Source organism: Aspergillus pseudoviridinutans (genome assembly GCF_018340605.1).
Source record: "Aspergillus pseudoviridinutans IFM 55266 DNA, scaffold_2, whole genome shotgun sequence".
In the NCBI taxonomy this organism is placed as follows: domain Eukaryota; kingdom Fungi; phylum Ascomycota; class Eurotiomycetes; order Eurotiales; family Aspergillaceae; genus Aspergillus; species Aspergillus pseudoviridinutans.
The window spans coordinates 1036165-1058700 of record NW_025091282.1 but is presented as its reverse complement, the minus strand read 5'-3'; the positions used below and the strand labels follow the sequence as shown (position 1 = coordinate 1058700).

Here is a 22536-nt window from a genome sequence, read left to right as displayed (position 1 = left end):
TAATTTCTATGGTCTGGTCTATTTTAGTGTGCATTAAAGTATTTGATTTTCATAATATTCCATCTGGAGCATAACATTTTTACTACTCCGTAAATGGTCTCCAGGAAATTGTCGCTTGCAAGTCATGTCTTGGCGTTCATCAATATCATTTCGCTCATCATGAATCATTCTGTACGAAACCTTGTACATGTCGGCAGAGAACAAACCCGAAGACTCCACGTATAGAGTACCTTACTATAGAGGATAAACATTAACAAAAAATATCAACAGCCTCTGTTCACGGCAATTCCGAAGTTAACCCTGGTACAACTGGTCTCACCACGGCTCAGCCGCAGTTGAATTGATAGAATGGTAGGCATTGAGTCAGGCAGTCAGGGACGCAGGAACGACTTACGAATGCTATACGGATACTCCGTAGGCTCGATTAGGCTACCATTCGCTTATTTGCAAGATCCGTGGTCCGGCCGGATTCATATGGACATGGTTTTCGAGTTTTACGGAGACAATCGCCCATTTGTTCCCGTCCCTGTGCTGGGCCCGGAGACATCCCGTGTACGCGACCCGATTCGTCGACTCCAAGGAAAGAGAGAGGATCCTACGCCAGTCATTGGTTGATCTGGTAGTCGCGAAAACGGGGGAAACCTGGACCTTAAACTCGCTAATACTAGTCATCGTTCTGGAAGCCCAGACTCTTACTACATAAAGAAAATGGGGGAGAAAAGGCGTATTCAAATACGATCTAATATTAATGGTGACGGCGTCACTCTCGGATCTTACTTTAGGTACTCTAGGACCAGGGACGTACTCGGTACTTACGGGTCCATCTTATTTTAGTTTATTTACCTCCGTCTCCATCTCGCCCCCCTCATCCATTTTTCTGTCAATCTCTCCATCTAATCTATCTTTATATATCACTCGCCTCATCCTTTGTCATTGTATATTACCTTGTTCCCCTCTGTGGTGGTGCGTTCGGATTTTTATGCGTGTGCCCCTGTGACGCAATCCCTTCCGAAACGAGACTGAGTGTCTCACCCAATCAGCCATCATGTCTCTTTTAGGGACGATAAATCCTAATTTCAACCCAGAGCGTACAGTGGCAGGTCGCGGAGTTCAGGAGGAGGAAGGAGAAATCGCCAGGGTCGAATCCAATCACCACAACAATGCCGCCAGTGTCAGCACTGACGAAACCGCTCTGGAACGGTCAAAGGAAATCGGCGATGAGGATGTCGCAGCGGAAGAAGTCACCCGCCTGGCACGCCGATTGACCCGTCAGTCGACCAGATTTTCAACTAGTGGCAATGTTGAGAATCCGTTTCTCGAAACCAAGGAGGATTCGACGCTGAATCCTCACAGCCCCAATTTCAAAGCCAAGAACTGGATGAAGAATCTGCTCGCGCTTTCATCCCGGGATCCTGAACGGTATCCCAAGCGTGTGGCGGGTGTCGCTTTCAAAAATCTCAGTGTCCATGGTTATGGTAGCCCGACCGATTATCAGAAGGATGTGTTCAATTCGGTCTTGGAAATTGGCAGCCTTGTCCGCAACGTCATGGGTACAGGCAAGCAGAAGATCCAAATCCTGCGCGATTTTGATGGTCTTGTCAAGAGCGGCGAAATGCTGGTCGTTCTGGGCCGTCCTGGAAGTGGATGCTCGACTTTTCTCAAGACCATCTCCGGCGAAATGAACGGTATCTACATGGATGAGAAGTCGTACTTGAACTACCAGGGTATCTCGTCCAAGCAGATGCGCAACCAGTTCCGTGGTGAGGCTATCTACACTGCTGAGACTGATGTGCATTTCCCGCAACTGTCCGTGGGCGACACTTTGAAATTCGCTGCACTTGCTCGTGCTCCTCGGAATCGTCTACCTGGTGTCTCCAGAGAACAGTATGCCGTGCACATGCGCGATGTTGTGATGGCCATGCTTGGCCTCACACACACCATGAACACTAGAGTCGGCAACGATTTCGTCCGCGGTGTCAGTGGTGGTGAGCGTAAGCGTGTCAGTATCGCCGAGGCAACACTCAGTGGAAGCCCTCTGCAGTGCTGGGATAACAGTACCCGTGGTCTGGACAGTGCGAATGCACTCGAATTCTGCAAGACTTTGAACCTGATGACCAAGTACGCCGGCGCTACCGTTGCTGTGGCTATTTACCAGGCCTCCCAGAGTGCTTACGATGTAAGCAGCATATCTCTACCCATGTCCGCTGCTCAAGTGCTAATTCGATTTGTAGGTATTTGACAAAGTGACTGTTCTGTACGAAGGAAGACAGATCTACTTTGGACGCACCGACGAAGCCAGGGACTTCTTCACCAACATGGGATTCGAATGTCCGGAACGTCAGACAACCGCTGATTTCTTGACTTCTCTCACCAGTCCTGCTGAGCGTGTGGTGAAGCCCGGGTTTGAGGGCAAAGTCCCACAGACCCCTGACGAATTCGTAAGAGCCTGGAAGAGCAGTGAAGCTTACGCCAAGTTGATGAGGGAAATCGAAGAGTACGATCAGGAGTTCCCAATTGGTGGTGCGTCGCTCGGACAGTTCATCGAGTCTCGCAGAGCAATGCAGGCGAAAAACCAGTAAGTCAAAAGCGTTCTCGACTCAGGTATCATGTGCTAAACTCTCCGCAGGCGAGTCAAATCCCCCTATACCATTTCCGTATGGCAGCAAATCCAGCTGTGCATGATCCGTGGCTTCCAACGTCTTAGGGGTGATTCCAGTTTGACCGTATCCCAGTTGGTCGGTAACTTCATTATGGCCTTGGTTATTGGAAGTGTTTTCTACAACTTGCCGAACGACACGAGCAGTTTCTACTATCGTGGTGCTTTGCTCTTCTTTGCCGTGCTGCTTAACGCCTTCTCCAGCGCTCTCGAGGTGAGTACAATTGGCTAATGCGGTGCTATCACAACAAGCTGATTGTCTCCAGATTCTGACACTATACGCCCAACGTCCCATTGTTGAGAAACAAGCTCGCTACGCAATGTATCACCCCTTCGCTGAAGCTATAGCTTCGATGCTCTGCGACATGCCTTATAAGATCGCCAACGCCATCATCTTCAACCTTACACTCTACTTCATGACAAATCTTCGCCGCGAACCGGGCGCGTTTTTTGTCTTCTTACTCTTCTCTTTCGTCACCACGTTAACCATGTCCATGCTCTTCCGTACGATGGCTGCTACGTCCCGGACCCTGTCCCAGGCCCTGGTGCCCGCCGCTATCCTCATTTTGGGTCTGGTCATTTATACCGGGTTCACGATTCCGACACGGAATATGCTTGGCTGGTCGCGGTGGATGAACTATATCGATCCCATCGCATATGGGTTTGAGAGTTTGATGGTTAACGAATTCCACAACCGGCAGTTCTTGTGTCCAGACTCTGCATTCGTCCCGTCAGGCGGCGCATACAACAGCGAGCCTTTGGCGAATCGGATCTGCTCGACAGTCGGTTCAGTTTCTGGCTCTCGCTACGTCCAAGGCGACGACTACCTCCACCAAAGCTTCCAGTACTATAAGAGCCACGAGTGGAGGAACCTGGGTATCATGTTTGCTTTCATGTTTTTCTTCATGTTCACCTACTTGACTGCAACCGAGTACATCTCGGAATCGAAGTCGAAGGGTGAAGTGCTACTGTTCCGACGAGGACACGCAAAGCCCACCGGTTCCCATGACGTCGAGAAAAGCCCCGAGGTGGCTTCCGCTGCGAAGACGGACGAGTCCAGTGGCAAAGAGGCTACCGGGGCGATTCAGAGACAGGAGGCAATCTTTCAATGGAAGGATGTGTGCTACGATATCAAGATCAAGGGCGAACCGCGCCGTATTCTTGATCATGTCGACGGCTGGGTCAAGCCCGGTACTTGCACTGCTCTCATGGTATGTAGCTGACGACTACTACAAGCGCGGCCCTCAAAAGTGCTCACAGCTAATCTTGTCAACAGGGTGTCTCCGGTGCTGGTAAGACAACACTTCTGGATGTGCTAGCGACCCGTGTGACCATGGGTGTCGTATCTGGTGAAATGCTGGTTGATGGTCGCCCACGTGATCAGTCTTTCCAGCGTAAGACCGGCTATGTGCAGCAACAGGATCTTCATCTCCATACCACGACTGTCAGAGAAGCGCTCCGCTTCAGTGCTTTACTTCGGCAGCCCGCTCATGTTCCCCGCCAGGAGAAAATTGATTATGTTGAGGAAGTTATCAAGCTGCTTGGCATGGAATCCTACGCGGATGCAGTTGTTGGTGTTCCTGGAGAAGGTATGTCACCTGCATGCTGTTTTTGTAAACCCGCTGACACGAACCAGGTCTCAATGTTGAACAACGGAAACGTCTTACAATTGGAGTTGAACTCGCAGCGAAGCCGCAACTACTCCTTTTCCTGGATGAACCTACCTCTGGTCTCGACAGTCAAACTTCCTGGTCCATTCTCGATCTGATCGACACTCTTACCAAGCACGGCCAAGCTATCTTGTGTACTATTCACCAGCCATCGGCAATGCTGTTCCAACGATTCGACCGTCTGCTGTTTCTTGCCAAAGGTGGCAAGACTGTCTACTTTGGTGATATCGGAGAGAAGTCGTCTACTCTTGCCAGCTACTTTGAGAGAAACGGCGCTCCTAAGCTCCCTGCCGATGCAAACCCCGCCGAATGGATGCTTGAGGTGATTGGTGCCGCTCCCGGTTCGCATAATGACATCGACTGGCCTGCTGTCTGGCGGGACAGCCCCGAGCGCAAAGCAGTGCATGATCACCTTGCTGAATTGAAAGCGACCCTATCGCAGAAGCCTACTGACGCGTCCACGGCCGATCCAGGCAGTTACAACGAGTTCGCTGCTCCCTTCACCGTTCAGCTGTGGGAATGTCTGMTTCGTGTATTCTCGCAATACTGGCGGACGCCTGTGTACATCTACTCCAAGACCGCACTCTGCGTCCTCACCGCTCTATATATCGGTTTCTCCTTCTTCAACGCCAAGAACAGTGCCCAGGGTCTCCAGAACCAGATGTTCAGTATTTTCATGCTGATGACTATCTTCGGTAACCTGGTCCAACAGATCATGCCCAACTTCTGCACTCAACGGTCTTTGTACGAAGTCCGTGAGAGACCGTCAAAAACCTACTCCTGGAAGGCATTCATGGCCGCCAACATCATTGTTGAGCTTCCATGGAATACACTCATGGCCTTCTTGATCTTCGTCTGCTGGTACTACCCGATTGGGCTGTACCGGAACGCCGAACCGACCAACTCCGTCCACGAACGCGGAGCACTCATGTTCCTCCTTATCTGGTCCTTCCTCCTCTTCACCTCCACCTTTGCGCACATGATGATCGCCGGTATCGAACTCGCTGAGACCGGAGGTAACCTTGCCAACCTCCTTTTCTCCCTCTGCCTGATCTTCTGCGGTGTCCTCGCCCCCCCTCAGTCCCTCCCCGGCTTCTGGATCTTCATGTACCGCGTCTCGCCGTTCACCTACCTTGTATCAGGCATGTTGTCAACTGGCGTATCAGGCACAACTGCCGTCTGCGATGATGTCGAGTTCCTGCGCTTCGACCCACCAGGCAACTTGACCTGCAAGGATTACATGGCCGACTATATCTCACAAAGGGGCGGCTATCTGGAGAACCCATCCGCAACGAGCGACTGCGCCTTCTGCAGCATCTCCAGCACAGACACCTTCCTCGCCGGCGTCAGCAGTTACTACAAGGACGCCTGGCGTAACTTTGGTATCATGTGGGCTTTCATCATCTTTAACATCTTCGCTGCCGTCTTCATTTACTGGCTTGCTCGCGTGCCCAAGGGCAAGAGAACCAAGGGTTCGACGTGAAAACCTGGCCTCCTTCCCTTCTAGCTTCTTTCTTGGATATCAATTTGGCTCTCCTTTTCCCATTTTTGCGGATATATGGCATATGCGCCTTCTAATTCTTGCACAATTTGTACCCTAGACTCTAGACTCCGTGTCACGGCTTGCTCGCGTGTACACGCTTAGACACTTGCACATACCTTTTGCTCTCCTTTGCTTTTTTGGACATACCTTGCCGCTCTTGACTGCGCTCTCTTCTCTTTTCATATTTAATTTTGGTTTGCTGCGGACACTTTCCAGCGGTGACACAGTATATAGACAGAATGTCAAACTCATCTAGTTTATATGAAGTTCCTAAAATAGCTCTCAAGTATGCTGTAGGAACCTGAAATTGAGGTATGTAGATGAATAGGTATGTCCTCCGGAGTTCGTGTTTCAAGGCAACAAGCTGACTGTGTATCAGATGGCTCCAGGTCACAAAGATACTGCCAGACAACTTGTATCAAACCAGTGACAAATAATGAATGAGAGAATAAATCACAAAGAATCTGAAATTAATGTACATAGATAGGTAAGAAGGTAAGAAGATCTTTGGACAGTGAGAAAGAAAAGAAAAGAAAAGAAAGAGGGAGAAACGAATTGACGGATCGTACAAGGATAGCATCGAACATCTACGCGTCAACGCCTTCAAACATGCAGCTGCAGCTGGAACTCTACCATGTGAACGCCTCCTCAACAAAATCGACCACCGCGCMCTTCCCGATGTTATTTCGCGCCGCGGCGCGCACCTCATCTGCAAAGGCGCCCGGCCCACACACGGAGACGATGGTCGCGCCGACCCGTTTGGGGATGACTTCGTTCAGGACGACGTCGGGCCGGCAGCGGCCCGGGAACATCTGCACTGTGGCGCTTGGGGAGACGATCTCACGGCTGCTCTTGGGCTTGGAGACGAACAGTTTGACGGTGAGGATCTCGCGGCGGCCGGGGAGCCGGAGGATCTGGTCCATCCAGTCGCGGACCCAGGTGAGATGTTCGGTGTTGCGGACGGACCAGATGAGGTAGATCTGCTGCGTTGCGACGCGGCCCTCGGCGGCGCGGATGATGAGGTCGCGCACGAAGAGCATGTGATGTGTGATGCCGGCGCCGGCGGAGAAGAGGACGGCTGTGCCGTAGCTGCCCATGTTGGAGGCTTGGGAGGAGTAGGGGCCTTCAATGTAGCCTGTAGTGTAGAGGGTCTGCCGCGGGGCGGCCAGGGCTTTGTTGTACAGCTTGCGGGTCATGCCTTGGCGGGCGCCAACAATGAGGGAGACGGAGGTGGGTTGTTGATTGCCCCTCATGTAGTCATCGAGGTCCAGGGCGGTCTGCTTTTCCAGGAGCGACGGGGTCATGGGGCTCATGACGCTGTCCGGCGCGGCTGAAGGAGTTACGCAGTTGTTCGGTTCAACCCAAGCGATCGAGAAGGGGTGCGACATCCACATGGAGACGCTCGGGATGTAAGCGAAGACGTGACCGCCGGGGTTGATGCGGACATGCTTCGGCAAGTGGAAGGTCACCTTGCAGGCATCTCCGGGCAATGCTTCGACGACCAGTTTCGTCGTGCCCTTTTTGAGTGAAAAGTTGAGGTACAGCAAGCGGAGCAGCCGCGCTGAACGGTCAAACAGCCAGATAGCGCCAATGGCCTTGGCCCAGGGGATCTGGGGAAGATTATCCAGGTCCAGGTGCACATAGACGCCAAGGAATGCCAGGAAGGCGGCAAGCTGATGCAGATGTAGGAAGGTCTCGTAGAAAGCATGGCGGATCGGCGAGGGAGAATGGAGACACAGGAAGACCATCGCGACGGTACCAACCAGGCCCCAGGTGAAGAACGGGGTACTAGTGAGTCGTACCAGCATGCGAGAGAAGTCTTCTTCATCGCACGCATTGACCGCCCAAGCCGCTGTGTGGACCACGCTCTCGAGTACCACGATACGGCCCAGCCATCGATGCAAAAGATTGTAGGTATCGAAACTGATGTGCAAGAGTGGGATCAGGGGATTGTTGCGACCTGCGAGGAGGAACAGAGGCACCATGTTCAGGACGGCCAGAGTGCCCGACCGGCCACGGAGCTCGGCCACGAGAGCCGCCTTCTCGTTCACAGCGTAATCCAAAAAGCAGCAATAAGCCACCTGACTTGCCACATACAGCAGAATCAGGATCGAGTGAAACCTCGACGGTAAGGTACCCACATTGATGGCCGAGGACAGCTGGATTTCCCGATTGTGTCTTTTGCGACCCAGAGGTGCGTAGAGAATGTGCTTCTTGATATTTGCCCACAAGCGTGACTCCTCGACACTCCAGAACGTTTGCTGTCTTTGACTGGCCGTCAAGGAGGTAATATGTCGCAGATAGGCATGGCTGATCTGGGCAATCCGGCCGCAGAAAACCACCAAGGCTCCGATGATAACAGACCAGTAGATGATTTGCGTGAATATGACATCTCTGGGAACATTGACCCCACCAAGGCCTCTCGAGAACTCGTAAACGTAGGTAGTGTTTATCCCATGACCGCGGGGAGTGATGCGATGGTGAAGGTCATCCATGGGAAGGACTGTATAAGCCGGAGTCGGGAGTGGTCCTTTAGTCCGACGACGAGGAGCTGAAATAAAGTCAAAACAGAAAAGAGTGTCGATGTGAAGAGACTCTTCAGCCAGGAAGAGTCGAGAGCAGGCAATGCAGTTTTTACGCAGTTCAAATGCCGTCCAATGATGTAAATTCTTCTGATGGCTGGGAAACGACAGGAATGCGGAGACCACGCAAGCTGTACGGAGCGACTACGATGGCCTAAACGATCGAAGCTGACGAACAACAAAGACCCTGCGATGCACCGACGAGAACAAGAATACTTGGGGTTAAAAAGAACGACGTCTCTGGGTGGCTCTCTCAGAGTAAACCACTGCGTGCTAGCGATAATATGGCACAGCTCGAACAATGGTGATTGTTTCAACTGGAGAGCGGACAAAGAAGATCCTCAAGGACAATTGTGTCTAACAAAGCCAAAGAATGTCAATACCCCAGCTATGACATTTAAACTCGACGTCTCACAGGCGACAAGCATCACAAAATCAGAGACGCGAATGGTCTCTGACTATGCCGTCAAAGACGTCGATGACATGCCAGCCTTGGAGATTCCAATGCCACTCACCTCCCAAGTGCATGATCGTCCACAGAAGTATTCAGCAGAAGCTTAGAAGACGCTCAGCGTCATAGAGTATTCAACGATGGTGACGTCGATCCTACAACTGATTGCAGACCCTTGTTTGCAGTTTTGCGGGTGCAAAGCGATGAGTTCTGAGACAGGTAGTGATCGACAAATAAGGAACGAAAGGAGACAACAGAGACTCAAGCAAAAGTGTGTCTCTGATGGAGAAAGAACCTGCCAAGAGGTTCGACAATGAATAGAAATGGTATTGAGTTGAAGTGAACTGCAGATCTCCTACTGATGCGACGATCAGAGCCAGCTGAAGCGGAATGGTGAATACCGAATGCTAATAAACGAAGACGACTGAATCAACAGGAAACACAAGAGAGAAAAAAGAACCCGAGGGGGAAAACTACCCTGATCTCAAGAGAAGATCCACAAGGCAGTCTAGGAAAAGAAGAGAAAGCTCAGGAAAAACCAAAGCAAGAAAGCAGACTGTCCTGCAGAGCTGTCATTCTGAAACGCAAGTGAAGGGGATAGGTGAGCCCCATATCAAGGCACATAATGGCGTGGTCTTGGGAGCGCAGTTCCTATCCAAAGCCAAGCCAATTTTCGAGAGAAACAGGCGAATCATCGTGCCTGTCCTGATTCCCGAGTCCCTTGGGCTCCCTTTGATCCGGAAAAATTGAATTTTAGGTCGCTGATGGGCGATGACGATGAGCACAAGAAGCGCCCTTGCAGAGGATGTCCGACCGACAGCGCATCGCCGGCCATACGATTGATCAGTCCATCAATCAATCTGTAGGAGGCGAGGCGCTGAGCTGGACGCGCCCAGCCCCTCTTCAGCAGCAATTCACAGCTTGTGCTCTGGTCATTCACCAGTAGACTTGCTGAATTGGCCACATGGAGTGGATATGTGCCAAGAGGATGACCATATAATTTAACAGATTGGTCGTAGGGTGTCCATAGAGTTGTTTCATATCACGGAGCCCACCCTGAAAACTCCGCTCATATTGGACTGTTGGCTAAATGGCCTAATAGTGAGACACCCAATAAAATTCCAAGGTGCCTGAACAGCTAGCTGACAGGAGCTCGGGCCAGGAAGGAAATTCCTTCGCCTATTCCCTTTTACTCTCTTTTGCCCTCGAGATGAAACAACTTAAACGAGGGTGGCAGCTGTAGGTAGTAGTTAACTCCCTCGCTTACCAGAAGAAAGTACCGTACGTTTTCTACGGAGTACCGAAGTACTTTTCCTGATGGAGTCACGTGAGACATGGGTGTCGCACTAGAAGCAATAGTTTAATCTATTCCTCATGGCATGTCTCATTCGAGTCATTCCCTTTCGTTTTCTATTAGACTAGATATTATGTGTCTATTCAGATAAGCCAGGCCATGATTGTTGCTGCCCAGTCCCAGAGTCTCTTGTCAAGGGTCTCGATTCGAACAGAACGGGTCTGCTTCAATATGACAAGTCAACGGCCCATACCTGGCTAAATTGCGAATGGATACAGCGTCACTAACCACACGATGGTCCAGGCATCTTCATTTTGGAACCTCTCGGAGCGCCCAGACACCGGCTATGGGACACTAAATCTATTCAAGACCATGGCCAAAAGCCGGCCGGGTGTGGTATAACACGCTAGAGCAAAGGTGACCTGACCGGCTTTACGGAGTTAGAGCTCTCAGTGAGCTAAATATGGAGTAATGGTCCGAGTCTTTCCATCATTTCCATGAGTTATCTATTATTAACACAATGAACATTCAGGAAGAGCCAATGTTCGCGACAGCATTTATCGGCCCATCCAACCTCCGTCGACACAGACCACTTCACCTGAAACATAGTTGCTAGCTTGGCTGGCCAAGAACACAATAATACCCTTGAAATCTTCCGGCTTCCCCCATCGGCCAGCCGGGATTCTGGCCATGATGCCAGCATTCCGATTGGCATCATTGATCAAGGCGACGTTCATGTCGGTGTCAATGTACCCAGGAGCGATGGCGTTCACATTGATACCCTTGCTGGCCCACTCGTTGGACAGGGCCTTGGTTAATTGTGCAATGCCGCCTTTCGAGGCAGCATATGCCGGAACGGTGATGCCACCCTGGAAAGAAAGAAGCGATGCAACATTAATGATGGAACCACGGCGGCCGGAAGGAAATTCAGACGCATTTCGAGCCAATAGGTAAGCTCCAAATTCACGGCACAGTGTAAACACAGAGGTTAAGTTTACTTCAATAACCTAAGGGGTTTCGTAGACGCAATCAGCTTCTGAAGGATCAAGAACCAGGGGAAAGTCTGACACACCTCGTCCCAGTCCTCGTCGGGAAACTTCTCACTAGGGTGTCGTCTTTGAATACCAGCACAGTTGAGGAGAATCTCGGGCTTCAGCCCTTGACTGGTCACCGCTGGAATGATTTTCTTGACTTCTTCTCGTTTCGACAACTCTGCCACGTGAATCCAAGCTTTTCGACCGACTCGGTTGACAATTTCATCGCGGGTTGATGTGTTTGATTCGTCTCTCTACATGATACCGATTAGTACCCCCTGTCATACGTAGTGTATCCCTCGCCGAGCTAAAAGCAAAGTTATGTCTAGTGCTCGTACCTGGATCAGTATAATATCCGCCCCAGCTTCAGCAAGGGCGACAGCCATAGCCTGACCGATACCCCTCGTCCCCCCCGTCACAATCGCGGTCTTTCCGCTCAGGGAAAACAATGAAGCAACAGTTGCCGACATTCTGACGATTGCGCTGTGTTAATGTAAGAGAATTAGGTAAACTGAAGTTTCGACTTTTTGTAAATCGATGTTGATGAGGAGATGCCGGAGATCGAAGCGACGATATATTCTTTTGTGGTCAATGCTCCTGTGAAGATTGGTTGGACAAAAGATGCTGGGGATGTGGTTAATGACAGCAATCACTTGCTTCGCAAAAATTTATCTATGGACTTCACCATCGCAACTTGATGACGCTCCATGACCATAAATATCAGCCTGCTGTGTTGCTCATTCCTGTCCCCCACATGCGGGGGCAATCCCACCTGTTGCCCGAAAGGGATACAGCCGTTGCCGCCAGTCCGAGCCAGTCCACCGTCGGCTATTGAACCTGCCCTGAACAGCTAGATGCAGAGCACGTGGCTTGTATTGTTACTGTACTCTGACAATACCTGAATCCGGGGTGTAATCGCCTTCGAACAATAAAACCAAGACACTTCGCATGCCTTCACTGGACAGCATTCGAGACTCAGAATGGAAATACTCTCATGTGTCTCACGCGTGTGAGGATTTGGGCGGGATTAGTAGAAAAGACATTGGATGTCACAATATGCTTTGGCAAATACTGAGCGTTGACCGTGGAGAAAGATGATCTCAATCTCCGCAGCCTATTCTCAGTGAACGAATCCTAGGTAGATTCCAGTGTTATAGTTATAGACACAAACTCTGATGCCTTCACGAGTCTGTTCGGGGATGTCTGACAATTCCAAATCGCTATATCATTCTTTGCCAGAGGACATGGAGTTGGAGAGGAAGGTCCTTTGGTAACTAGCATGTCGTATTACCCTTTCATACAACGACCCCCAAACCTTAGGTTCACAACCCTGGTAATGAAGTTGCCGCTCGCAACCTGTACCGTATACGGACCACGAATCATCTACCCCAGATTTCATTTTGCCCTTCAAACACCTCAACATCGTTCGTGAATAAGTGCTCAAGGACGCAGGGTATCTGCTCCTGTTGCTCTCATCAAAAGTGATCGAAGTCTAAATCCCATATTGTGGGTCAAGGCACGAGCGCCTTGACGGCCAGACCTTCCAGGATAATATGGGCCGTTGAGCTTCTTCCAGAAAACATCAACCTTCGCTGAATATTCGTCTAATGTCTATTTGTCTGTCAACAGTTTGAAGGTACACCGCATTTAGGGTCCAAAGGCGACAAAACTTTTCATCATCTCGAACCAGTACATTGAACCACATTTACCTCACTCATGGACGCGTTCGACTGCCAAGCCTCGCCAGCACCACGTTAATGATGAGGAAAATGAGACTCATGTGCTACTGCTACCAAATTTTCACATTCTGACCTGAATCTGTGGCCTTTGAGCAGCAATGGAACGAGACGAACAGTCTCCGCAGCTGGCAGACACTTTAGGGTCGAGGCGTAAGTCTCGCTCCGACTCTTCCGCGAAGCGCGTATCAAGAGCCTGTTTGCACTGCCGACAGCGTAAATCCAAGTGTGATTTGTATGTTCCCAGCGTCATGCCGCATCGAACCGGGTCTTTCGTCTGTTTCTCGTCCTCTATTACGCTGCGCTAACAAGTGAACAGGGACAGCAGTGGCAGTCCCGGGGTACCACCATGTCAACGGTGCATTCGAGACAACCGCGAATGTGTCCTTGGAGGCTCAAACCGAGGGGGCCGCCGTATTCGCAAAAACAAGATGAAAAATTTCACACCCAGCACTGACTTGTCCACGAGAATAGAACCACTGATGGATGCAACCAGCCCGTCCACCACAGATAGCCGTCCGAATGCATCAACTTCGTACTCCAACCCAGTCGTCTTTGTCCAGCCGAACCCTCCTGCGACAGTTGCCGTTTCAGAGGATGACGAAGATACGGCTTCCATCGGCTCTGTACCACGAAATCCGTCAGACGCTTGGCAATGCCTGACAGGCATAGCGAAAAGAGGCGCCGATGACTTGAGTCCAGAGACCCACGCCGAATCTGCGCGTCCTGGTCCGAACGGATTCCCATCATTCTCGGCATTTCAGAACGGCGCAGCTACGGATTTTCATCCGACTACTGGCATCAAAGCCTACAGGCTGGTACAGACTAGGTCTCTGGACCCAGGGACAGTGTGGCAGCTTGTGGCTCGTTACGCCGAGAATTTTCATCCCTATCTTCCGCTGGTGCCGCGAAAATACTTTGACCGCAACGCGCTCGACGCTTTCGCCACTAACGAGAAACACTTGTTGACGGCGGTGTTGACCATCGCCTCCAAAGACCTGGTCGAACGGCCGGAGATCCATGAATACTGCTCCAAGTACATGCATGAGCTCATCTCCGGCATCGCTGCTGGTGCCGATTGCGATGTGGAGGCCGTCGAGGCACTACTCCTCCTTGCCGAGTGGGAACCTCAAGGTCTTCGGCCGCGGATCGAGCGAGTTGGGCGTGGCGAGGAGGACCGGGCCGCCTGGATGCATGTCGGGCTTGCTTTGCGATCAGGCTACTTCCTCGGATTGGACCGCACGTCTTTCCGCGGTGATGCATCGGGGGATACAGAAACAGAAGCCCGCAGGCGACTGGCGTGGACCTGCTGCTACATCTCCGACCGGCTGATTTCCGTCCGTATCGGGCGGGCTTTCTGGTCGCGAGGTCCAGGACCAATGACGGGTCTAGTCAGCCAAGATTTCCCGTCTCTACAACCTGTCAAGAGCGATGATGAAGATTATGCGAAGATCTTCCAAGCGACACTGGATCTTACACAACTATATAATAACGTTCACGATGTACTCTACTCCGGGATGCGGACCAGCAATCAAATGATGCTCATGGGCGACTACGTGAAATATGTGGACGATTTCCGCCTTGCTATTCTCCGTTGGAAGTCCCGCTGGGGCTCGCTTCCCTGTATGGCCTTGACCCTATATGCTTGCGCTGTCAATCACTTACGCATTTACAGGTTCCACACCGATGCGCGCCACGTTGCAGTTGTCATACGAGTATCTGAGGCTTTATACGAACGCATTTGCATTTCAAGCTGCCATCTCCCAGTCACTGGTCTCCAAGCACAAAATCAATAATCAGTCGCAAAGGGAGCATTTGCGCGCGACTTTCAACAATGTGGCATCAATGCAGGATGCGCGCTTCATTTACGAGTCTGTGGATGCTGCGAAGGCGTATCTGACTATACTTGTTGACGAAGTGCATCCGGAAAAGCACTTGCATTTTATGCCTCTGAGGTTTTACCTGTACGGAATCTATGCAGCGGTCTTTTTATATAAGGTGGGATGGGATGGTTGTCCAAACGATTCGAGTATGAACTGACCCTTGGCAGGCGCGTTCGTTCGGTGTGATGCTGAACTCGGAGGAGATGAAGGTGCGAGAATTGGTGACTCGCACCACCGAAGTCCTGATGCGAGCAAGTGCCGGGCCCGATGATATTGGGGCTCGATATGCACGGCTCTTGGAGCTCTTGTGGCAGTCTAAACCTGCGGCTGCTCTATCCCCTACGGCAACCCATCGAAGCAGCGATTTCTTGATGCAGAGCACCCTCAATCGCCTGCCGGAGCAAAGTAATAATGTGCATTTCAGTCCTGCCAATGACTTTTCATGGCTGGATCTTGAAGCAGTCGGAGACTTTGTGTCTGGAGACCAAATGCCAGGAACGGGTACACTAGCGTTTGATGCATTCGAACAAGAGCCTGATTTGTATCAATCAGGACAGGACCGTCCTCAGCCGTGGCAGATGTCGCCCTGGGTCGGAGATATGGCTGGCAACCTTTTGTTTTAAAAAGCATGCTTCGGGAATGCGTTACATACATATTCCGTGCCGGTCCAGATTTGACGAACAGCAAAGTCAGTCATATTGCGGCATGGGTCGCATAGTCCAGGAAATGTAAAGTTTGACTTTCCGCGTGTGCTTCCCTCACCCCGAGACATTGTCACCCCCACACTGTTGATGCGGGGCTGCGGGGCATTGATACGCCCTCACTCGGAGGTTGCTCCGAGGAAGCAAACAGCTGCAAGTGGGTAGCCGAGGGGCGAAGCATTGTTCATCATCCTCTCCCCCGAGTATCAAAGGGTTGCTCTATAGCCTGGCTGTCGTTTTAAACGGTGCAGATCATATTGTCACTCTAATACTATTTACCAATGGCGCAGTTGAATGAGGTACGTGGCCGATTGGCCCTCATCACTGGGGCATCTGGAGGGTAAGCATCTTTTTTATCCAATTTGTAGTTGTCTTGATGCTGACACTTTCTCTAGGATCGGAGCAGCATGCGCTCGTCAGCTGGCCCAGAAGGGAGTCCATCTCGCCTTGACGTACTCTACCAACCTCGAGGCAACGAATGCGCTTGTAAAAGAGCTTAGATCCAGTCAACCGGCCGCAGATGGCGCCGATACACTTCGCATTTCAATCCACCAGGTTGACGTTGCGTCTGCAGAGCAAATCCAAACAATGTTCACACAGATTGACAAAGAGCACGGACAGCGACCGGACATTCTTGTCTCCAACGCAGGCTACGGCAAGCGCATCCCACAGGTTTGGGATATCTCACTGGAAGAGTTTGACTATACCATCAACGTGAATCTGCGGGCCTCCTTCATCCTCGTGAAGGGGGTTGTCGACCATATGAGGGAGCAGCGATGGGGTCGGATCGTCTTTATGTCCTCGATTGCCGGGTACGGCGGCGGAATCAATGGATGTCGTAAGTGTCTAAGCCTCTGTCCTAGACCTGAACCTCAGACAGCTGACCCTTCTCATAGATTATGCTGCGTCGAAAGGCGGGATGACTGGCATGATGAAGAATCTCGCGACTCGTCTGGCAGAATACAATATCAGCGTCAATGACGTGGCGCCGGCGATGATCGGCGACACTGGCATGATTCCCAGCGCCCAAGCCATCCCTGAGGTCGCAGCGGGCATTCCACTTGGTCGACTGGGTACCCCTGACGAAGTGGCTAATGTTGTGAGCATGCTCGTAACGACGGGCTACATGACTGGCCAGAGTTTGCTGCTGGCGGGTGGTTTAAAATAAATATGCAGTTCTTGTGAATACTTTTCATATAAGGAAATCAATCATGCAAGTACATGTCTTAATCCTGTACATATGCCACATGTGCAGCGCGTAAGTTACACTTGCTCCTCGGCCCATCATTTACAAACAGGGTATACATTGCCAGACGAACACAAACAAAATCAAATCTAGCTTTCAATGACAACCTTGACCACCGGCCTTCCCGTCTCGTCCACTCCCTTCCCCGCCAGAGCAAACGCCCGACTCCCATCCTCAAGTTTGACCCGATGGGTAACAACCTGCTTCTCGACATGGTCGAGCTTCCCACTAGCCATCAACTCAATCGCAGCCGGGTACGCATGGCCGTCATACCGGAACGTGCCGATGATATCCACCTCCCGGAGCGCCGCCGCGCTCACCGGCAACGTCTGGATCGGATTCCCCATCCCGATCTGCACGAGGACCGCGCCAGGGCTGGCGGCGTAGATTCCCGCCTGCACGCACGCCGGCACCCCCGTACACTCGTACACGCGCACAAATCCCGACGCAACGCCATTTGCTTCTTTCAGCGCCGCTGCGGTCCGCTGGGCATTTTGCATGGCGTACGCGTTGTGCTCTGCGGCAGGGGCGTCCGGGGCAGGCGGCGGGTTGGCCTTGTCGCCGCCTCTGGGGAGGAGGTGGGTCTTCAGGCCTAGGTTGAGGGAGTTTGCGATCTCCAGGCGCGCGGGGTCGATGTCCGCCACAACGATGGAGGTGAAGGGCTGCGAGGTGGCTAGCGCAGCTGCGAGGAGGAGGCCGATGGCTCCTGCGCCGAAGATCAGCGCGGCGGTCTGGTCGCCTTGTGCTGTGGCCAGTTCCACTTCAGCGCGTGTGGGCGGGTGCGAGCGGCGGATGGCGTGCAGGCAGACGGCGAGAGGCTCGACGAGGGCGCCGCCGGCGTAGGAGACGTTCGCGGGGAGCTTGTGGCATAGGTCGGCGGGGTGGTTGGTGAGTTCCATGAGGGTGCCGTCGAGATGGGGGAAGAGCTTAGCGCTGCTGCGGAACTTCATGTCCGGGCAGATGTTGTAGCGGCCGGTGCGGCAGAGGGTGCACTTGCGACAGGGGAGCCCGACTTCGAGGGCGACGCGGTCGCCGACCTGGAGGGTTGTCACGTCTGGCCCGAGGGCTGTGACGGTGCCGGAGGATTCGTGGCCGAGGCACATGGGCTCGCGCACGACGAAGTCGCCATTGCGGCCGTGGTTGTAGTAGTGGAGGTCTGAGCCGCAGAGACCGGTTGCACGGATGGCGACCTGGACTTCGGAGCCGGTGGGAGGGGAGATAGGTCGTGATTCCTGGACGTGTGTTATTATCGAGCTGTTTTAGGACAAAAAAGTTATTACTTACCAGGCGGAGATCTTTGGCGCCGTGGAGGACGAGTGCTGTTGTTGTGGTGGTTGTGGTGGTCATGGTGCTTGTTGAAATGTCCTTGTTGATGGGATCAAGAGGGACCTTGGAGGAGAAAAGTTCACATCTAATCATTACTCATGGCAGAAGAACTATTATGGATGACTCCGAAGCATCACCAGTTATTCATCTTCTCCTCCCCTCGTCGGCCATTGAATAACGTGGGGTCATACCGGATTTGCTCCGCAGCGGGAATTGAACCGCTTTTCAATAGCCGACAGCGTAGATTACCAACATAACATGTTGTATTTAAACACCACGGTCGGGAGTATCCTGAATTTAGGGCAATTCGTCTGCATCAGCGACTTATAGATAGCCTCCTCAGTCTATTTCAGTCTATCTGAACGTTAGTCATGTTTATTCCTCACATCTTCTGCGTCTGGCATAAATAATGCCATTGTTTCGCTGTATCGCAGTTCGTATCTATGTATTGATGTATCGACTGGTGTAAGAATACCGTGCTGTAATACTGGTAACCCCCACGCAATTTGGAGGAGCTCCGGGAAATGATAACCAAGATCAAGTCGAGAAACAATATCAGTAAACATGATCAGAGGTCCAGATACTAGTCAGGTGAATCCTTTCAATTATCTCTTTGCGTATCTCCCTTTCTCCTTTCTTCGTATCTCAAGTACTCCGTCCCTCCCTGCGCTCAGTTCCTGAACATTGAATTCTTCTTACACCACGATAAGAGCTCTCACCCCGCTCTCCAACTCTGACATCATGCCTTCAGCTCTACTCATCGGTGCCATCACCCACGCCAGAAAGGAATGGGAGGATCTCTCGTCCATTCTGACTCTAAAGGTGAGTTCGCGATTGTGCTCTGGGAGTGTCATCTCTAATGTAGCGTTGAAGGAATTTCCCGAAGGCACAAGAGACGAGTTCATCCGGAATTGCAAAGACGGGAAGTACGATGATGTGGTAGTGATTTACCGATCCAATGCGTCTAACAAGGTAAACGCACCAGTGGAACGGGGCGATAAAGGCCTACTTGCTGATTGAGCTCAGTTCACTGGTCCATTCGACACAGAGTTGCTCTCGGTCCTTCCCAAGTCATTAAAGTATATCTGCCACAATGGAGCTGGCTACGACAACATTGACATCCCGGGCTGTTCAGAGAAGGGTACGATCATCTACGACTTTCGATACAGAAATCAGAAAAGCTGATAAAGTACAGGAATTGCTGTCTCCAGTACCCCAGTCGCTGTTAACCACGCAACAGCCGATGTAGGCATCTTCCTGATGATTGGCGCTTTGCGCCAGGCTTATGTCCCCTTATCTGCTCTCCGCGCTGGTTAGTATTCTGCTGTTCAATTCTACGAAACCTGAAAAAAATTGACAATTTTCATAGGCCAATGGCAGGGAAAGACTACGCTTGGGCATGACCCTCAGGGCAAGGTGCTTGGTATTCTCGGGATGGGAGGAATCGGAAGGGTAAGCCATGTTCTTTCAAGTCGCAGGATCCGGCAGCTGACTTTGCAAATAGGAAATGGCCAGTCGCGCACGAGCGTTCGGAATGAAGATACAGTACCACAACAGATCGAGGCTCTCACCACAGCTTGAGGGGGATGCGCAGTATGTCTCGTTTGATGAGCTGCTGGCGAACGCGGATGTCCTCAGCCTGAACCTCGCCCTCAATGCCAAAACTCGCCATATCATTGGCGAGAAGGAGTTCCAGAAGATGAAAGACGGTGTGGTCATTGTGAACACGGCTCGTGGTGCTTTGATTGACGAAAAGGCTCTGGTCGCCGCTTTGGATTCGGGCAAGGTAAGCTCCATCCTATCCTTCTTCCTGCGTTATGGGTAGTAACGTAATGCGACAGGTCATGTCCGCTGGTCTGGATGTGTATGAGAATGAGCCCGAGATAGAACCTGGACTTGTAAATAACCCCCGCGTGATGCTGCTACCACATATTGGAACCGCAACCTATGAGACTCAGAAGGAAATGGAGCTCTTGGTCCTGAACAACTTGCGCTCGGCGGTGGAGAAGGGCGAGATGATCACATTGGTGCCGGAGCAGAAGGATATCTTCAAGGGGCAGAATGGGAAGTAACTGATGATCCAATAGACTTTATTTTCATCTCGATAGAGCAATGCACATTTTATAGACGACCATTTCCCTATACTAATAACCATAATAACCATCAATGAGATAAAGCTTATAGAGCAACTTTGACGTTCTKATCTGCCGGGCGGTGAGTGATATGACTACCGGACTGGGTCTAGTGTTAGGGCTCGCTTAGGGCGTGCGGGCGCCAAGAGCGAAAAAGCGCACCACAACGAGCGAGCTTCGCGATCTCAAGATTCCAGCGGCCGACCAAAGCAAAGCGACAAACTTCTCATCCGACATCGAGGACCACCCCGCTCGGCAACCGCATCAAGATGGTGAGTGTTTTTGACATTATTCAAGACGACGGAAACGATGGCGAAGGAATGGATCGAAAAGGAAAAAAAGGCAGCCGACAAGAGTTGAGGAAATACGCTCTCAGGACGTTTCCCGTTGCACCAGCGATGTTCGACCTTTACCTGTGTCGTTCCTGGCTATGCCCTGTTCACGAAAAGGAAAAATTCGAAAATTTGAATTCTACCGACGCCATCGTTTCCCCTCCGTTTTATATGCCATGAAGGAATTGGGAATAGGAAATGGAATTTGCTGATGTTGGGTCTTTGTTTGCATCAGGTCCGTTACGCTGCTCAGGACATTCCGGCCGCAAAGAGCGCCCGCGCCCGGGGCTCTTACCTGCGTGTCAGCTTCAAGAACACCCGTGAGACCGCTCAGGCCATCAACGGCATGAAGCTGCAGCGCGCCCTTACCTTCCTCGAGAACGTCAAGACCAAGACCGAGGTTGTTCCCTTCCGGCGGTACGCTGGCAGCATTGGTCGCAGCGCTCAGGGTGAGTGTCGACAATTTCTTTGTCCCTTGAAGTGGAGGTATCGGTTCACGTTTATGGGAATGTCTGGTGGTTTTGGCGAAGAGACAAGATGGAGTTTCTAAGGCTTTCTGCATGGAACGCGGACCGATGACCATTTGGGGGAACATATTGAAATCAAATGCTGACTGTATTACAGGCAAGCAGTGGGGTGTCAGCAAGGCTCGCTGGCCCGTCAAGTCCGCTCAGTTCCTCCTCGACCTCCTGAAGAACGCTGAGGCCAACGCCGACACCAAGGGTCTCGACACCGGCAACCTCATTGTCAAGCACATCCAGGTCAACCAGGCTCCCAAGGGCCGGAGACGCACCTACCGTGCTCACGGTCGTGTACGTTGACCTACGTTCCACAGCTGGAAATCAACCAATGAGACTGACTCGGACACTAGATCAACCCCTACATGACCAACCCCTGCCACATTGAGCTCATCCTTACCGAGGGTGAGGAGACCGTCCAGAAGGCCCCTCAAGTCGCCAAGCGCGAGGGTGCCCACCTCAGCTCCCGCCAGCGTGGTACTCAGATCCGCCGTGCCCTCATCGAGGCGTAAGCGGGCTGTAGATGTCGGGGGGTTAGGGTAGTCGGAAAATGAATGGGAAGCCGGAGTTTGCTGTTGTACGGAACAAATACCTGGTCACGGAAAGGAATGCAAAAGAATTTCCATTATTCTATCTTCTGAATAAAACGAAAAAATTCGAAACCAAACTGGCGATGAGCATGAGACAAAAGATATAGGCTAGGGATACCTCGCGGAGGGTCCGTCGGCATAGACCTTTGACAGGTCTGATCATTTTTTTTGGTTCTGTCTCCGTCCGACGTTTCGAGGCTGGGATTGAGTAACTGAGGTTCTCGTCTGGCAATCGGTTGATGATCGGTTTCTTGTCTTGGTACAACCAGCCCGGACCTTCTCTCATATATTTCGAGATAATGTCGAGCGTTATTTCATGAACGGGATACGGATTCATCTTTTCCTTGATACCAATCTTTCCTTGATGTTTCGAGACTACTCGAATCCAGACCATTAGACTCTACAGTGTAACAACATGAAACTTTCGCTTATGTCTTGTAGTCCAAAGGTTAAACATGAAGGTGAACTCAAAAACCCATCACCAGCCATAGATGCTTGACCAAAGAAAGGCGACATTCGTCAGCTTCTGCAACATATCATTGATGCCTTGAGAGCCAAGCGTGGCGGTGCTTCTCTGCTTGTCTTTTTCAGCCAGAGCATGACATTCGATGCGGAGCTTAAACTGGTTCAACGAATAGCTTGTTGCGTGCTGATGGAGTAAGACTCTTAATTCCGATATGCATACGTATCAAGTGTACTCGCTTGCATCACCTGCTCAGACTATAGTCCGGAAGAATAACTGCGTTGCGACCGTTGGACCGAGGACTGATTTGAATGCTCATCCTCCAAAGAACAGAAAGCTTGCTTGCGTGTCCTTGACGTGACATTGCCACTGCCAACTC

General features: G+C 51.5%; 8 protein-coding genes across 8 annotated transcripts; 5 read left to right on the top strand and 3 right to left on the bottom strand.

Moving 5' to 3' along the window:
• Nucleotides 1-1045: 1045 nt before the first annotated feature.
• Asppvi_002421 (pleiotropic drug resistance family ABC transporter) lies at nucleotides 1046-5809 on the top strand (the record flags this gene model as incomplete). Its single annotated transcript, XM_043298409.1, has 6 exons — nucleotides 1046-2176; nucleotides 2232-2575; nucleotides 2627-2870; nucleotides 2923-3867; nucleotides 3933-4245; nucleotides 4293-5809. The coding sequence occupies 6 exons, from the start codon at nucleotides 1046-1048 to the stop codon at nucleotides 5807-5809; spliced, it is 4494 nt and encodes a 1497-aa protein (XP_043154344.1).
• A 689-nt stretch (nucleotides 5810-6498) lies between these two features.
• Asppvi_002420 (ferric reductase family protein) lies at nucleotides 6499-8364 on the bottom strand (the record flags this gene model as incomplete). The annotated part of the gene is made up of 1 exon (XM_043298408.1): nucleotides 6499-8364. The coding sequence occupies one exon, from the start codon at nucleotides 8362-8364 to the stop codon at nucleotides 6499-6501; it is 1866 nt and encodes a 621-aa protein (XP_043154343.1).
• A 2389-nt stretch (nucleotides 8365-10753) lies between these two features.
• Asppvi_002419 (putative 2-deoxy-D-gluconate 3-dehydrogenase) lies at nucleotides 10754-11700 on the bottom strand (the record flags this gene model as incomplete). The annotated part of the gene is made up of 3 exons (XM_043298407.1): nucleotides 10754-11203; nucleotides 11269-11484; nucleotides 11569-11700. The coding sequence occupies 3 exons, from the start codon at nucleotides 11698-11700 to the stop codon at nucleotides 10754-10756; spliced, it is 798 nt and encodes a 265-aa protein (XP_043154342.1).
• A 1367-nt stretch (nucleotides 11701-13067) lies between these two features.
• Nucleotides 13068-15472, top strand: Asppvi_002418 (Zn(II)2Cys6 transcription factor; the record flags this gene model as incomplete). Its single annotated transcript, XM_043298406.1, has 4 exons — nucleotides 13068-13201; nucleotides 13286-14589; nucleotides 14642-14964; nucleotides 15017-15472. The coding sequence occupies 4 exons, from the start codon at nucleotides 13068-13070 to the stop codon at nucleotides 15470-15472; spliced, it is 2217 nt and encodes a 738-aa protein (XP_043154341.1).
• Nucleotides 15473-15831: 359 nt separating this feature from the next.
• Nucleotides 15832-16718, top strand: Asppvi_002417 (SDR family NAD(P)-dependent oxidoreductase; the record flags this gene model as incomplete). Its single annotated transcript, XM_043298405.1, has 3 exons — nucleotides 15832-15890; nucleotides 15946-16388; nucleotides 16447-16718. The coding sequence occupies 3 exons, from the start codon at nucleotides 15832-15834 to the stop codon at nucleotides 16716-16718; spliced, it is 774 nt and encodes a 257-aa protein (XP_043154340.1).
• A 167-nt stretch (nucleotides 16719-16885) lies between these two features.
• On the bottom strand, nucleotides 16886-18143 carry Asppvi_002416 (NAD(P)-dependent alcohol dehydrogenase; the record flags this gene model as incomplete). Its single annotated transcript, XM_043298404.1, has 2 exons — nucleotides 16886-18028; nucleotides 18081-18143. The coding sequence occupies 2 exons, from the start codon at nucleotides 18141-18143 to the stop codon at nucleotides 16886-16888; spliced, it is 1206 nt and encodes a 401-aa protein (XP_043154339.1).
• Nucleotides 18144-18863: 720 nt separating this feature from the next.
• Nucleotides 18864-20194, top strand: Asppvi_002415 (D-mandelate dehydrogenase-like dehydrogenase; the record flags this gene model as incomplete). The annotated part of the gene is made up of 7 exons (XM_043298403.1): nucleotides 18864-18944; nucleotides 18996-19094; nucleotides 19149-19263; nucleotides 19318-19434; nucleotides 19492-19574; nucleotides 19627-19908; nucleotides 19964-20194. The coding sequence occupies 7 exons, from the start codon at nucleotides 18864-18866 to the stop codon at nucleotides 20192-20194; spliced, it is 1008 nt and encodes a 335-aa protein (XP_043154338.1).
• Nucleotides 20195-20797: 603 nt separating this feature from the next.
• On the top strand, nucleotides 20798-21616 carry rpl17 (60S ribosomal protein uL22; the record flags this gene model as incomplete). The annotated part of the gene is made up of 3 exons (XM_043298402.1): nucleotides 20798-21035; nucleotides 21211-21398; nucleotides 21458-21616. The coding sequence occupies 3 exons, from the start codon at nucleotides 20798-20800 to the stop codon at nucleotides 21614-21616; spliced, it is 585 nt and encodes a 194-aa protein (XP_043154337.1).
• Between the last annotated feature and the right edge of the window lie 920 nt (nucleotides 21617-22536).